This window comes from Alosa sapidissima, chromosome 8 (genome assembly GCF_018492685.1).
Source record: "Alosa sapidissima isolate fAloSap1 chromosome 8, fAloSap1.pri, whole genome shotgun sequence".
Lineage (NCBI taxonomy): Eukaryota > Metazoa > Chordata > Actinopteri > Clupeiformes > Clupeidae > Alosa > Alosa sapidissima.
The window spans coordinates 21,517,685-21,534,446 of NC_055964.1; the positions used below are offsets into that span (position 1 = coordinate 21,517,685).

Genomic DNA, 16,762 nt, shown 5'->3' on the forward strand with positions numbered 1-16,762 from the left:
TATAACTCAAGAAAGACTTTTTTCTTCTTTGATTAAGGTAGTGTAGTCACTGGTTTGAATTAAAGAAGTACATGCAATATCTTACTTCTAAAAGAGTTGTTATGAAAAGTTTAGATTTCTTTTCTGAAAAATGAGAGGGGTTTTTCATTAATCCACCTAAAATCTTCTGTCACTCAATATGTTGCGTGTTTCTTTGGCTTCTGATTTCTTTGTTTCTGGTGTTGCCATGGACACATGCTATGGTGTCGAGGTTGTGATGCACAGGAATAAGACCTGCCCTCTAGTGGCCCCCCGGTGTACTCAGTCAGAATGATTTGTTATGAGTTATGACATGATTAAACTGTTACACAATTCTTTGGGTTGGAACTGTGGCCACCAAGTAATTAGACTCAGTATAGACAAAACAAAAATATCCCCCTTTAGGAGCCAGTGAAATTGTTTTGTTGGAGTGTGTAATGTCTATCAGAACCTCAAACTTAGTGCCCCCTTTCACTTTGTTTCACTCTCCCACTCAATCACTAGTATTCTCTCTCTCTCTCTCTCTCTCTCTCTCTCTCTCTTTCTCCCTCTCTCCTTTTTTCCTCTTTCATTTGCTCCTTGTAACTCTCTCTCTCTCTATTTCTGTCACCCTCTGCCCCTAACTTGCTCCCTGTAGATGGTTTGACAGCATACAGTGCTCCGGAGGGTCAGGTGATGATGGCCCCAGGATATTCCGTTGCCACGCTCAATGACTCCACTTACGATGGCGTCTTCGAACGCAGGTATGTGGCCACATGCTGCTGTCACACACACACACACACACACACACACACACACACACACACACACACACACACACACACACACACACACACACACACACAGAGCTGTTTACTCTGCCACAGTGTTCTCCCTCGCTTTGGGCTACAATATTAGACAACCACACCACAAACAGATCAGATCATGCCATGCAAACCCGATTCTATTGCTACATGCTACTCTGTGCCACCATGATAAGCACCAAAAGCATCACTGATTTTATCCTCCTTTTCTCAGAAAACTGAGTGGAGGCCTGGGCCAGTTGACCGATGGCGTGATCGGGCAAGACGACTTCCTGGCCACCCGTCAGTACAGCGTGTGGAACGGATACGACTATGTGGGCTGGAAGAACGACAGCCTGGGCCCTGGATACGTGGAGATGGCATTTGAGTTCGACAGGCAGAGGAACTTCACCTCCATGAAGGTCAGGAAGACAGGGTGGATGTTTAAAACTACTATATGTCTATATTCACTTCTATATTTCACTGTTCTTTAGAGTTATGTGTTTTCTGTTTACATTGTTGTTGTCATTCCATGATTTGACCACAGTGGCTGCTTGGTAGGGCATGATGGGCTATTAACTACATTCTTTGTGGTTTGCATGTCTTTCATAATATTGGCAAAAACATGAACCATAACACAAAGCTTGCTTATTAAACTATTCATGTTACAGAAGATCCTCATGTGCTAAGTTCACACTTAACAAATAAGTGCTGATCAGCGAAAAAAAACATTAAAATGGATTTATGTCACCAGCAACTTCATAATCGACTAAGGAAGTTAGTTTAAAAAGACACTTTTGAATTACTTTGTTTTTGTCAGTAAGAGTGTGAGTCTGTGGTCCGTCAGTGTCCAACCGACATCTCTTCCTCCCCTCACACAGGTACATAGCAACAACATGTTCTCTCGGGGGGTGAAAATCTTCTCCTCCGTGCAGTGCTGGTTTAAGTCACGGCTCATTGCCGCTCATTGGGAGCCGGAACCAGAGGAGTTCCGCACCGTCCTGGATGACCGGAACCCCAGTGCCCGCTACGTAACTGTGCCCCTGGGCCGGCGCATGGGCAGAGCTATCCGCTGCCGATTCCACTTTGCTGACACGTGGATGATGTTCAGCGAGATCTCCTTCCAGTCTGGTAAGGTTGCACAGAAGGTCACACACAATTTAGAAGGTATTGCTCTCTCAATGCATGCTTAGACAAGCCCGTCAGTAGAGTATCCTAAGGGTTTTTGTTTTTGTAAATCTATGTAGCACTGGACATACAATTCCAGGCTGATAGCACAATGAATAGCACAAAGTATTTCCCATAAGTTCCCATAAGGTCTCTGTGGAGAAACTTTAAAAGGTTTTTCAGCTAGAAACAATGAATGCTATGATAATACTGTATAGACGGACCGTCATAGAATCGGTGACATGTGGAATTGACTTCTACTGTCGCTACTAGACAAGCGGGCCTACAGTGAAATTGTCATTGCTTCGGTCCGTGTGGAATTGAACTGTGACACTAAAGTAATTTGGTTCCTATCGGTGATCTGTCCTTTCTCTCCTCAGCCCAGAATGTGATCCCTACCCAGACCACAACTGTTACAACACCATCTTGGCCCAAGAATCCCAACTCTTTGCCTACCACACTGAAAACTGGTAAATGACCAAACCTATTCCCTCACCGGTGGACTGGGTGGCATTTAAAGCAAATACAAAAAGTATCTCTTTTTTGCTGACTTCACTCTAAATATCTTTGGACAGCACAATAGTAATGTCCATCCATTTGGGTATCATGGGTTTAATAAAGTGGTGGTGAAGGATCAGCCTATTTCAGAGTGACAACCCTGATAGAAGTTCTCACTAGACTCAGTTTAAATTGCTTGCAGTGTCTCTGAGGTTATCCAATTACTTTAAACTTGAGTGGTCTATTTAAGTCCTGCTCCTGTGTGACCGTCCCCTTGTGTGTCTGCGTAGTGACGACCCCGTGGCAGAAGACTAACGCGCCTGAGGAAAGCAACACCTCCATTCTCATCGGTTGCTTAGTGACCATCATCCTCCTGCTGGTGGTGATCATTTTCTTGATCCTCTGGTGTCAGTACGTGTGCAAGGTGTTGGAGAAGGTGGGTGTAGGAGAGGTTAATGGGTTCACCATGTGTACATTTTCATATAAAATTCAATTTTGCATTAACCTGCAGGTGGCACCCAGTTAGAGGGACAAATTTCAGTGTCCAGATGTCAGTTTGAAATGGCAGCACCAGTAAAAACAAAACTTATTTTAAGCATGACACATTACATTACATGTTTTACATTACATTACATTTGGCTGATGCCTTTTAACCCAAGCGACTTACAACATGGTAAACAATTTAAAACTTTTTAAAACAATTCTCCCAACAATTCTAAAACAATTTAAAACAGTTAGTGCATCAGTGAGTGCTGTTTCCATACAGTCAAGTCAGTGTCAGTTCTAGTCAGGTGATAAGTGCTAGAAATAGCAAGTGTAAGTAATGCTACGAGAGTAGATATTCTCTAAAGAGCTGGGTCTTCAGGATTTTTTGAAGATGGAGAGGGATGTCCCTGCTCTAGTTGGAACTGGTAGTGTGTTCCACCAACGAGGAACAACAGATAAAAAAGTTTGGATTGGCCTGAGCGTACCGGTGGCAGAGCTAGACGTCGTTCGTCTGATGAGCGCAATTGTCGGGAGGTAGAATATGCCTGTATGAGGGCATTCAAGTAGGTGGGAGCAGAACTGGAGACTACTTTGTAGGCAAGCGTTAGAGACTTGAATTTGATGCGGGCAGTGCAATGTTTGCTGCGGGCAGGTAGCCAGTGTAGCTGGATGAGCAGCGGGATAATGTGCCTTTTTGGGTTGGTTGAAGTTGTTTGAATAATACCATAGAAACAAACTGCTCTTAATGTTCAGGTTCAGCAGAGCTTTGCCTTCTGAATGCCATTGTGTTTTTAATCCCATAAGGCTCCACGACGCATTCTGGAGGAGGAGGTGACAGTCCGGCTCTCCTCCAGCAGTGACACCATCATCCTGCAGACGCCCCCGGTGCCCCCGCGCGCCTCCCAACCTGACCCCCCCTACGAGAGGGTCTTCCTGCTGGACCCACAGTACCAGGACCCGGCGGCGCTGAGGAACAAACTCCCGGAGGTGTCACAGAGCGCTGAGGCCTCGGGTGAGTGAGGAAAGGGGAACCGCTCCGCAGATAAATATAGCCAGTGGCTCATCTCAGCTTTTCATAAGCTCCTCCCTAGACTGAGGGACATCAAAGTTAGACTTGTACTCACAGAATTGTTACTTGGAACACAACTAACTTCCTATGAGCTCTTTTTAGGTTGTGTATTTGAATATCCTTAGTCAACTGAAGTAGTTCTTCTAATGGAATTTTTAAACTAGTGTTTAAAAATTGCTTCATTGCTTCATGTGCGGTGTTCACTAGCATTTGTGCCAATGTTACCACTGTAGGGACAAAGGCAGAAAATGTTATGTTTGTTTTTAGATGTTCTGCTTTATTTTGACTTTTTACCACTGTCAAGATAATTGAAAAATTTAGACATGTAAACATGAAGGGATGTTTTAATAACAAAATTCAGTTTACTGTGGTGTGGTTGTGGGAATGGTAGATGTCAGTCAAGATACTGTAAAAATGCCCCCCTTTGTGTTCTTCATAGTGGTAGATGAGCCTAGCCTTGTATTGGACTGCATATTTCACATGTACTGTATAGAGTCTGAATGTAGTTGCAGTTCACCATGTTACACTACATTGGCTATATACAGTGCACCAGTCTAGAAATCCATTATAGCACTGAAGTCAGCGAAACAACCAGCTTAGTTGTCTTACAGTATGTTTGAGCCTGCATGGAATTCTTTGTCTGGAATGGATGCCACTTTCCTGTCTGCATATTTCCCCCCCTCCGCAGACACTTCTGGACAATGCGCCAGATTTGTCTCTGCATTCTGCCTCTTCTTTACTTATTTGAATTGCTAATCCCTCAGGAATGTTTCAGAGGACATACAAGAATGCAGTGCATGCTGACAAAAGCTTGAGTTTCTCTCTCTCCCTTTTTTTCTCTCTCCATCCCGTACTCTGCCACACGCCCAGGCCCTCGTGCCCTCTAGCTTGTAATGCTGTTTCTGACCTCTTCCTGAAACCTCAGTGCATGACACATGCCCTGTCTCATGGTAAGACCTTGCTATACTCTGTCTTTTCTTCTTTAGTGTGTTAAATCATCCTTTTCCGTTAGCGATACTTGTTGAAGCTATCATGATTGTTTAATAGGAGAAATGGTCGTTACTTTTATCGTATGTTGTCACCAAAATAATTGTATAAACTCTCACTGTCTTTCTCTCTGTTCTTATTTGCTTCTGCCTTTGTCCTTCTACATCTTCCCTCCTTTTCCCCCCGTTTCTCTCCCTCCCCCCCCCCTTCTCTCCCTCTCTTCTCTTGCAGGCTTTGGAGGTGGCTACGCAGAGCCTGACGTGACCCAGTGCACTCCTCACCAGTGCTTCCAGAGCAGCGTGCCCCACTACGCAGAGACGGACATTGTCAGCCTGCAGGGAGTGACCGGCAGTAACATGTATGCCGTCCCTGCCCTGACCGTCGACTCGCTCACGCGCAAGGATATCTCTGTGGCCGAGTTCCCACGGGACCAACTGATCTTTCGCGAGAAGCTGGGAGAGGGACAGTTTGGGGAGGTGAGGACAGAACTCCACCCCCCACACAGTCACACACACACACACACACACACACACACACACACACACACACACACACACACACACACACACACACACACACATCATCCTCTCCCACACATGCACTTTTGATGACCTGCCCATTCACGTTGATAGTACCTCATATAACAGATATCAAGCTGATATAAGAATGTATCTAATAAAATGAATATTAAATCTGAACCTCTTTGTCGTCACTCGGAGCCTATAACTCCTCTGCAGCTGGCTCAGCCAGAGACATTTATGTAATGACGATCTCAAGGGGTTTCACAAACACAGTAATGAGATCTTGCTTGGGAATATGTACCAGCAGGATATTGTTCTGCACTCCCCCTGTCTTTTCTGTTCTCTTAAAGTCAAAGTCTTTAATTAATCACTTTTATGAATGCCTGCTTTAATGAGCCTCACATAATTTAGCCCTGTGTAACCTGGCCATTGACCTGTGATTGGGATGAATATCTGTGTCCTCAGGTCCACCTGTGTGAAGCGGAGGGGCTGTTGGAGTTTTTGGGAGAGGGTGCCCCCCTGCCGGAGATGGACGACAGGCCAGTGTTGGTGGCCGTAAAGCAGTTGAGACCGGACGCCACCAGTACTGCCAGGTCTGTCAGCCTTTGGGTTCTTTGGCTTTAGTAAAGCGAATCTTAGCAATAGATGTGACATTAACATTGTTTTTTTTTTTAAACGTGTCATATTTACACCTAATGGTAAATCATAGTGTTACAATGCATTCAGTGCCTGTTAACAGTACTTAAATCACTGGATATCTGATCTTAAATCACATGATAAATGAATGGACCATTCCTTGGTGAGACATTAACTTCCACTGTATTTAATATGCAGTATTTGCACATTACTGATTATTCACTCACCGTTTCATGGTCCTCTCATGGTGTTGGCAGGAATGACTTCCTGAAGGAGATTAAGATCATGTCCCGACTCAACGACCCCAACATTATCCAGCTGCTGTGTGTGTGTGTGAGCTCGGACCCGCTCTGCATGGTCACCGAGTACATGGAGAACGGCGACCTCAACATGTTCCTCTCCCAGAGGGAGATGGAGAGCACACTCACCCACGCCAACAACATACCCTCTGTCAGGTCTGCTCCTGACCCCGGCCATAACTTTAGGAACTAATGGTCCAAAATAACAACATAATCTACAAACTAAACATAATCTACAATCTAGGGGTGAAATGGCATACTGATAAATACACGTAATTGAGGTATTAAGCACATTTGGATTTCTTTGGTTTAATGCCATAGATAAGGGGGTTGATTTAAGACAAGTCATTTTTACGCACATTTAAAATCAATCGGAGTTGTACAAAAGTGCTTTCCAGTTAAGAAGAACTCTCCTGGCATTGATGTATTGCAGTGGGCAGTGACAACTTAAAAGACAACTTTTTTTTATAGAAAAGTTCTTCGGCTGAACCAAACAAACTTCAAACAAACTTCTTGCTGATGGTAGTTGCTTACAATGTTACATTTTGATGTGAAAAGCTGTGCAGAATGTTAACTTTCTCTTCCTTGCCCACATTCTTCTGTGCCCCACAGCACGTCGGACCTCTTGCACCTGTCAGTGCAGATTGCCTCTGGCATGAAGTACCTGGCCTCTCTCAACTTTGTGCATCGGGACCTTGCCACTCGCAACTGTCTCCTGGATCGCCGACTCACCATCAAAATTGCCGACTTTGGCATGAGCCGCAATCTCTACAGTAGTGACTACTACCGCATCCAAGGACGGGCTGTCCTGCCTATCCGCTGGATGGCTTGGGAAAGTATTCTACTGGTGAGTGGAGATCTGTGTGTGTGTGTGTGTTTTGGGGGTTGAGTGTTATGTTTGCATGTCAGCTTGGTTTAGGTGGAAAGATAGAGATTGTGTCTGTGTTTTTGTGTGTTTGTTTGTGGGCGTGTGTTTGGCAAGTTTTTTGCGCTTTGCCTGTGAGTTTGGCGAACAAGTGAGGAAACATGCATCTGTGGATGTATGCACGTGCTTCTCAGCTGCCTGTGTGTTTGCAGCAGTTCTCCCTGCATCTCTGTAGCCTATGTGCGAATGTGTCTAGCGAGGCTTTTAGTGTGTTTCTGTTGTCCGCCACCTCCAGGGGAAGTTCACCACTGCCAGTGATGTGTGGGCGTTCGGTGTCACGCTCTGGGAGATTTTCACCTTGTGCAAGGAGCAGCCGTACAGCCTTCTGTCTGATGAACAGGTCATCGAAAACACTGGGGAGTTCTTCAGGAACCAGGGGAGACAGGTACACAGACCAGCCCAACTTCTACTCATGAAATAATTCTGTTCATTTTACAATTTTAAGGTGAACTGTCTTCGTTTTATTTTTGTAAATCTTTTGTATTTTTTCCCCCCAGATATTTCTCTCTGCCCCGCCACTCTGTCCGGCCTCTCTGTTTGAGTTGATGATGCATTGCTGGAGCCGAGATATCGGTGACCGGCCGTCATTCAACTGCATCTATCAAGCCTTGCGGCCACATGCTAACCCGTGACTATTCACCAGAACCCACCGTCTCCAGTGAAGGATCCTCTGGACTCCCGAAGGCAAGGGGGAGGATCAGGAGACGGTCCAGCAATGATGTAGCTTCAGCAGCGCAAGAGGACATCTGTGGGATGTGGGTGTGTGGACCCGAGTGACGTCCAGCATTTTTTAAACAACAAGGAGGGGGGAGAAAAAAAGCGAACTTGACGTCAACTCGCTGTGGTATCTGCGTTGCGTTGTTGATGCTTAAATCCAAGGACACTTGATTAATGTTTATTTTGTCTGTCTCTGTAATATGTTTTCTATAAATTGTACCTTTTCACATCCAAGTGTTACAACTGAATCATTTCAGTTGATACCAAAGGAGAGGGGAGGAAAGAAATGGAGAGGGGAAAAAGAAGACTGAATGCTAGATGGAACAGAGAACCAACAGCTGGAGGGCCTGTGGTTGTAAAATGTAAAGCACTGCTGTGATTTTGTTTCTTTCCTTTTGCCCATGTTCCTTACCTACCCCCACACTGGAGTATGACTTAATAATCTTTCTATGTTTTATAGTATGTTTTTTTTTTTATTCTCTGAATATGAATGTTATGCAGGTTAATTTGGATGAGGCTAGGCTGGCAATCTATGCTCCTAGCTCCAGCAGAACTACTGTCATTGCAGAGTGAAAGCCCTAACGGAGAATAGGGTTGTAGAGCCACAATGGACTGATGTGCAATGGAATGCACTGTCTCTCCCCCCTCACCCCCCCAATTGGAATGGGCTGCATTATGGGCTGTATGGACCCCACCCCCTCCTAATCCAAACATGAAGAGGTGGAATTGTCTTGGCCATCTTAGTTCCATCAGTGCTCCACACATCACACTTAATTCTTGTTCACTCTTTTTACATTGTGCATAGCATAAGACCATAGGTCTAATGCGTCTTTGCACCATCTGTTGGTGTACCAATAGATAGGCCCATGCTGTTGCCACCAGCACTTTTAGTGTGCAGTGTGCTTCAGTTAGGCTGGTCTGTGGAAGACACTATAAATCCTCAGCGAAGCTCAGCACCCTCAAGTGGGTACGCTGCAGTAGACTGTCAGAACGTGCGTTGTGCATGTGTTATTTTCATATGGTCCATATTGTAGTTCAGATATTTCGAGAGGTCTCAGTTTTTACTGGACCTCTTTAAAAGGCACATGGTTTGGGGGAGTTTGAACAATTCAAAGCACATATTACTTTACATGCTTATTCCCCTGTATGCTTGTATGCCCTTTCTAACTATAAAAGCTCATTAATTTGTGCTCATGTTTCATGTTAAGCCTTAATAATTATGCCAAATTGGATGTGCATGTGATCATTGTTTCAAAGCAATTTCACATTTATAGAAACATGTGAGACTGTGTTTTTTTCCTCCATCTATTGTTGTTTTGCTATGTGATCTTTATCATAATATGATCATTTTTATAGTTAATTTTTACTGTATCTAATTTGCTGTCGTAAGGTATAAAAGACATTGTTGTTAGGGCTGCTGGGAAGTGTCACAATCTGGAATAGTGAATGAAGCATTCCTAATAGCGCTGGGATCCACTTTGAGAGGCAGAGAAGGGTCAGGGAATTTTTGTGTGCATGCGTTTCTGTTTGGTGCCTGGCATTGCATTCCGATCAGCAAACCTCAGGGCCAGGTTGACCTCTAAACTCAAAGTCTCCCAGTTGCATTTGCTGAAGTGAGCCTGTGGTCTTCTCTGTTATTACTGAGTAGAGCCTTGTTTATTCTCTCTCTCGCGATTTGTTTTCGTAGCCTTTTTGTTTTGTTTTGTTTTGTTCCTCATCTGTTGCAGATGACGTGAGAGTGAGAAGGAAGTGTTAGGCTATGGAGTGCATTATGTGAACATACAAATGTGCATACACCGTGTGGCTGTGTGAGTGTTTTGTATTTGTACTGTGTGTGTGTGGGGGGGGGGGGGGGTTGAGTTAAGATGACCTTGTGAGAATGACCCAGCAGCGTGGGATGGATTTTTAGTTCTTATTCTCAAGTGGATAACAGCTGGTAGTTTCAGTAGTATGCACAGTCTCAGCACTTTTGACTGAAGGTGTCATCCCTGATGGCTGAGTGACAGGTTGCTCTGAAACAAACCCACGTGCAGCCTTCTGTAAAGTTTAGCTATGACTTACAACTGTTCTGTGGTTCAAGATGCACATCTCCATTTAAAAAAATAAAATAAATAAAAACAGTAGAGCATTTAATAAAAAAATGAAACTAGAAGCATCCCCTGTCTAAATATCGGCATATACGTGCATGCAAATTATTGAGCATTATTAGTATTAAGTATTAGTATTAGTACTAATATTAGTGTGCAATCAGTGAGTGGCGCTTTGTTAACTGTGTGCATATGTGTCTGTATGAGAGAAAAATGTGTCCCAGTGTGCTTGCGTTTGTTTAGATAAGTGACTGCTCTTTCCATACCTTACTTTTTCTTTAGCTATAGTTCTATCTCTGCGCTCTGTAGGATGTATGTGACTGTCATGTACATAGTGTAGTCAGAATAGATGTATAGTAATATATTGGGATCTAAGGATGACATTCTTGCACCATCGTGTAACTCTCTTGAGTGTTTCTCATTCTTGTCTCTTATATTAAAAACTAAACCTTGTCTGTACTTGCTGGATATTTATTTGTGTTTTTGAAACCATAGCTTATCCAATCATCCATCCAACCATAATTTATTATACTGTAGGCTAGATTTCATTATGATGCCCATTTATTATCATATAGGTTTAGCCAGAGTTTATCCCCAATTATTTTTTTTACCTGGGGTACCTAGCGAAAACACTTACTTTCGAAGCATATGCACAGCATTTAGGAACATTTTCAAATAGATAAAACAAATACTTGAATGCGCTGCAAATTCTGAATCAAAGAAAAGTCAAAGACACAAAAAACATAAAAACAAATGCAATGCTGCATGAAGCCTAACACAACTCATTCAACAAGGCCAAGTAAACAAGGAGCAGAAGGTTACACTTTAAGGGGTCCCCACGAGAGCCTATCCTAATTTCTTTCATATTGTTTTGTTTAAAAATCATACTGTAGCCTCCACCCTGCCTGGTGAAATGCCCCCTTGCTGACTTGGTATTTCCTCAAATGTTCGTGTCTTGCAAGCTCTTGTAAAAGTCAAGGGAGATAATGTTACCTTCTGCTTATTGTTTATTTAGGATATTGTGAAAGACTAAGGGCATTAAAATAATAGGCCACATGTCATCTAATTTGACTCTACTTGTCTTCACTTCTCCACGCTCTCTGGTAGAAAGCTTAGCAGAGGCCTGACTTATTCCATATCAGGCATCAATCAGTGTTTGCTGTTCTTGTTCTCATGCTTTGATATTAACAATATTTACTTACTGATTTGCGCTTGTTTTTGTGCATTTGCATAGGCTTATGTTTTGTTGTTATTTTCATGTGTTTTGTTTGTTTGCATGTGTTATTTTTGTGATTTGCTGCTGGTTTGACACATCAGGGGTCATTTGACCACATTATGTCCAAAACATTCTGGCAACACTAATTTGTCAGTTTGCTACAAAGTAAGCAAAGCCACACCTCATATTCTCTAAAAGGTCACAAAATTGCCACATATAACAACAGAAGGTAGCCTACACTGCGTTTACTGAAACTTTCCACCAACAACATTCCGACAACAATGGTAAGTTTGCAGCAAGCCATCAACATTATCTATCAACAATAGAAAGGTAGGCTATCACTGCATCACAAGAGAGTGGCGTACATCACAGAGATGTGTGTAACAAATTATTCTGCTAATAGTTTTCACAAGTCTATGTAAAAAGTCTACAACAAAAAAATTATCCAGCACGATAATAGGCCTAAGCCTTTCAAGGATTCCGTGCCCCACATTGGCACAGACAGATGTCTGGCACTTCGGATTGGACGCATAAAGATTCCATTGTAGCACGTGACCAGACCAGAGGGAAAAGGAAAGGAAAGAATGAAGAAGAAAGGAGACGGTGGAAAACGTCTTAAATTGACGGTAAGTTTTTGAAATAGCGACATGACTGTATATCTGTCATGTTAAAAGTTAAGTGTACATTGTGAATACACACAAGACATATATACTGTTATATCGAAAGCAGGCTGTATAAGTATTGAGAATGTGCTGACGCTCACAATTCACAATTTCAGCGAATGGTCCTCCTCCTAAATCCTATGAATTCGTGGGGTAGCTGCTAACGTTAGACTGCTTACCCGGGCAAACTCGCTCAACATCAAACTATACCGCCATTTCCTTGTGTGCCAATTGATCCAACATTCCTCGAACAGTTGTTTTTACTGGCAACATTGTGTGAGCGACTTATTCTGTAGACTACAGCTGTTTTGGAACCAAATGCTAGCTATGTAGCTAATTGGCGATGCTGCTGCACCCACCCAGCATCACAACAATTGCAGACAGTTTTGTTGTCTGTTGTCATAATTCACACTTTCACACAAAATTGACTGGATAAGTAAGTGGATATCAAGATAAATATTAATTTACAATCAGAATATGAACGATCGGCGACACTAATTTAATTAACATTTAAGTCTCCTAAGATGTAACCTAGCCTATAGAATATTCTATGTTCATTATTGAAGTTGATTTTGGGATATGATCTTATGCAGACTGAGACGACCTATACTCTTGGTGAGCAACTGTTTAAGTTGGCTTTGTGCCATAGTAAGTAGGGATGAATGAATGTCAGGGTAAACAAGGCGTACTTTTCGCAATGAAACCTCTCCTGTATTTTGGGATATCACATGGCCTTTCCATTTTGACTACATACCAGAAAAATCCATTTAGTCATTCGTGTTGGTTTACTTCCAAAACAACTTGTTTATTTCTGTCAGTTGCCCTTTTCTTGAGCCACTTTTCAAAGTTTTCTTCTTTTAGTGGATGTATGTATGTATGTATGAGTCATTGTCTGTCAGTCATTGTCAGTCAGTCGTCTCATTCACTCTGTCACCCACTCCTAAATGTTTCCAATTTCCTCATTTTATAATTTTTCCTTTAACACAGTAAACATTCAGTGATGTGGTATGGCAAGCTCCGGTGTTGTGAGATGTAGTGAAGGCAAGCCATTCCACAGACTTAAGAAGGTCCTCCAAAGGATTTGAAATATTGGTGAGTGTGTTCACTGCTGAAATTTAGCTAGATGGAAGCTGCTGTATTGCAAGTGTTTAGTCACAAGTTGTACTGATACATTGGACCTTCGTTTATTGCTTTTTGTCATTAAACCATTTTTAAGACAATGGTGCTTGATGGTAATTATAACCATGTCTGTTAGATCACGAGGAGCTACCATATCAGTGATATTCATGGTGGTTCTGTGTCTACCATTTCATGAAAACATGGAACTACACCAGTAGGACGAGGAAATACACCTGTTCATCATGCAACAATTGCTTTTACATTTCCTCAATTCATTCTGTTTTGTGTTTTGGACAGCTACAGTAAAACATCAACTGAAATATCTCATCAGCCATTCCTCACAAACCATATCAGAAAAAATATAGCAGATCAGCAGATCAAATCAGGAACTTAACTGCGGAGTTAACTTGTGTCTTTAATGACAGTTTTTTCGTCCACATCACTAGCTCCTCTCAGGCCATGCAACCATGAAGCTGAACGAACGCAGCGTGGCTCACTATGCAACGTGTGACTCTCCCCCGGACAAGACCGGCTTCCTCTTCAAGAAGGGGGAGCGGAACACGGCCTACCACCGACGCTGGTTCGTCCTCAAGGGCAACATGCTGTTCTACTTCGAGGAGCGTGAGAGCAAGGAGCCCATCGGCGTCATTGTGCTCGAAGGCTGCACGGTGGAGCTGTGCGAGTCGGCCGAGGAGTTTGCCTTCGCCGTCAAGTTTGACTGCGCCAGGGCCCGTGTCTACAAGATGGCCGCCGAGAGCCAGGCGGGCATGGAGTCATGGGTGAAGGCACTGTCGCGGGCCAGCTTCGACTACATGCGGCTGGTGGTGCGCGAGCTAGAAAAACAGCTGGAGGAGCTTCAGGAGGGGGCCCGAGGGATGCAGGGCAAGGCCAAGGGCACCAGGAGACAACAACAACAACAACAGCAGCAGCAGCAGCAGCAGCCATCACCACGGCCCAAGTCAACTGGGTCCTCAACAGGCGGCGCTCTCGCAGCGTCCTCTACGTCTCAACCCCAGGGCCCCACTGCTGGAGCTGCTGTGCCAGCCGCCTTAGCACTTAGCCAGCCAGAGGACGCGCAGCCGCAGACTGGTCATGCCAAGGAGAACGGCGTGGCGTGGAGCAAGCCGTCCGCCTTGACCAACGGGGTCCCCGAAACACCGGGCGTGGTCTGGGATGCCGATGGGAGCTCGAGGGGTGATGGCTTTAGACCCCCGCCGGTGCCGCCGCGGCGGAGGGGAGGCTCGGGGTCAGCCCAGGGGTCACTGGAGAGCCCCTTCTCCCCGGAAACAGGGTGCTTCTCCAAACTCCATGACTGGTACGGGAAAGAAGTGGCCGAATTGCGAGTTGAGTGGCTGCAAAGCCAGTGAAGTGTCGGAGCACTACAGTTGTGCTTCTGCTCTTCCTTGTTGCAAAGGTTGTGTCATCGCAGACTGTGCCATTTGCGAGAGCTCTATTTCTTTTTAAAGAAAGTACTGTACTTAAGATTCCAAACCAGCAGAGAGGGCTTCCACAGATTGGTTCGTAAATCCAGCACTTTTCTGGTTCTGTAGTGCTTCCTGTGCCCACAGGGAATGCAGTTAGCAAGACATGACAAGACTACTCATGTTTTGTTTTGTTTTGCAAAATGTGGGAAATTCCACTGTGCTTTTTTTCCAAATTATAATGCACAAAAATGTTCAAATTGAATTTATCCAATACTTAACTGATTTTAGTGATCTGAGAATGGACTCGGATCTCCTTTTCTCCTTCTCAGTTAATTGCTATGGACCAATCATGTATTGTATGTAGGCATCAGAACGGTTGTTACTTTGCCTTATGTGGTTGTGAAGATGTCAAGATCCCACCACCCAGACCTACTGAGTTACAATAGTTTACATAACAACCACTTTGTTTTTATGCAGAATTTTTTTTTACTTTAGCCTTTGAACTATTTATGCCAGGAATTAATGGGGTCATCTAAGCCTTGTGTCAACATGAATTATTAACATCTTATGAAAAGCTCATTTGAAATAAACAAATGTCCCAGACTCCCAGTGCTAAACAAAGATACACATAGAACAGTTAGTTGTCCATCCCTCTTTCTTACCCTTTGTCAAAATGAGACAATGGCTGATATACTTACCGGGCCAGCACCAAGCTTTCAAAACATTTCAAATGTTAACATTTTAGTGCACATTTCAAATGTTACATTTATAGCTTAACGGATATTATACTGTTATACATTAACATGCAACTTAATATTTGTGTCTACTCACAGTTGGTTGGCCTGATGGCCTAATATTGTGATGTTATGTGCCAAGGTTGGGCTATTTGTTCATACATGTATCTGTGTTTTTGTATTATGTTGTATTATGAGGTTAATCGGTACAGATAAATGAAATGTTGTTAAAATACGGAATAGTCTAAGCAAATGCAAGATATTGTTGGGATTAATTTGGAAACAGTATGAACCATTTAGCCATGACTTGCTTTTTTACACCAGGATACTTTCAGTAATTTTGTAAGGAAATTGCATAGTATTTTGTGACCACATTATCAGCCTCACACAGCGCCTTGCCACCTTGTTATTTGTTTCAGTCCTTAAATTGATAAATCCAGATTTCAATACATACATGACAGTGTATTCACATCAGATGGTGATAGCCACTAGGCATTATTAGACTTGAGAATCAAGAAGACACATGTTCGGTACATCTACTGATGCTGACTACTGGATACATTTATCTATGTGCATTTTGACCATTGGCCATCCAAACTGAACTTAAGAAATACAGTATGAGTTCAGTTATGTACATTCCTAATCTTAACAATGTCTGAAGCTCGGAAGTAATAATCATGGACATTTGTTTTAACTTTTTTCTTGAGACCTTGGAAGTTTTGATCTGGTCACTGATACTGTTCCATTACTATGCATTTTTGTAATTGTTTTCAGTGGTTACATACATTTTATACATTACATTGATGAGCATAATCCAAATGGGATTAGTAAAAAAATGAATATAAAAATGTAAGTGATGTTTATTACCCCTCAGTCAGAGTATTGTTTAAAAGTACTACTTGGTATGATGGTGCCAATTTCACATTATTTAAATGTATTCACTACGGATATCTATTTATAAAAGATGACAAAAAGAATGTGGCTAAAAAATATGTGAACAGTATGTGTTGCCTTGTGCTCCATCTATTCAATGATTCCAAGATGTTCAGTGCAAATGATGAAAACAATCATAATAAAATAAAGTTTATGGATTAATTTGCCCTTTTCTTCAGTGGTTCTTAATGAAGGCAATAAACTGTGAAACATGCTTGCTGTTACTGTTTTCTAAGACATTGCAATTGTAGCAAAGAACAGTTTTTTTTTTTTTATATATATAAGCCCACACTTTTTTTTAAGACATTAACAAGTCTGAAATGGTCAAGGTCAATGACAAGGTAAAGGGCACTGGTCTCCCATCAGTGTGAAGTGAATGCTTCAACAGGAGCCACAGGCTAACTGTGAAGTTTATCCCAAAACTTGTTTGCTTATCAGATCATTTCTTGATTTTAAACACTGTATGCCAGTCTTTCACTGGT

The 16,762-nt window shown here is 42.8% G+C and overlaps 2 protein-coding genes across 4 annotated transcripts in view; both read left to right on the forward strand.

Annotated features, from left to right (window-relative positions):
- ddr2l (discoidin domain receptor family, member 2, like) overlaps positions 1-10,651 on the forward strand; it is a 22,117-nt gene extending 11,466 nt beyond the window's left edge. Inside the window, exons 6-17 of the mRNA XM_042101243.1 lie at positions 656-761; positions 1,036-1,222; positions 1,682-1,931; positions 2,348-2,437; positions 2,756-2,901; positions 3,756-3,963; positions 5,239-5,483; positions 5,994-6,121; positions 6,422-6,619; positions 7,076-7,310; positions 7,624-7,773; positions 7,886-10,651. Of these exons, the coding sequence (XP_041957177.1) occupies positions 656-761; positions 1,036-1,222; positions 1,682-1,931; positions 2,348-2,437; positions 2,756-2,901; positions 3,756-3,963; positions 5,239-5,483; positions 5,994-6,121; positions 6,422-6,619; positions 7,076-7,310; positions 7,624-7,773; positions 7,886-8,020 (2,078 nt within the window). The 3' untranslated portion in view covers positions 8,021-10,651. The remainder of the gene's footprint in view (positions 1-655; positions 762-1,035; positions 1,223-1,681; positions 1,932-2,347; positions 2,438-2,755; positions 2,902-3,755; positions 3,964-5,238; positions 5,484-5,993; positions 6,122-6,421; positions 6,620-7,075; positions 7,311-7,623; positions 7,774-7,885) is intronic.
- A 1,127-nt stretch (positions 10,652-11,778) lies between these two features.
- On the forward strand, positions 11,779-16,442 carry pheta1 (PH domain containing endocytic trafficking adaptor 1). Of its 3 annotated transcripts, none has more exons than XR_006033700.1 (3): positions 11,779-12,034; positions 13,058-13,162; positions 13,326-13,600. XR_006033700.1 is itself a non-coding variant. In XM_042101896.1 (3 exons), the coding sequence occupies exon 3, from the start codon at positions 13,657-13,659 to the stop codon at positions 14,554-14,556; it is 900 nt and encodes a 299-aa protein (XP_041957830.1). In that variant the 5' UTR covers positions 11,784-12,034; positions 13,058-13,162; positions 13,615-13,656; the 3' UTR covers positions 14,557-16,442. The 3 variants fall into 3 exon arrangements, 2 of the variants coding, with proteins under 2 accessions (XP_041957830.1, XP_041957829.1); XM_042101896.1 differs by lacking the exon at positions 13,326-13,600 and adding an exon at positions 13,615-16,442 and having other exon boundaries at positions 11,784-12,034; XM_042101895.1 differs by lacking the exon at positions 13,326-13,600 and adding an exon at positions 13,636-16,442 and having other exon boundaries at positions 11,786-12,034.
- Positions 16,443-16,762: the final 320 nt, after the last annotated feature.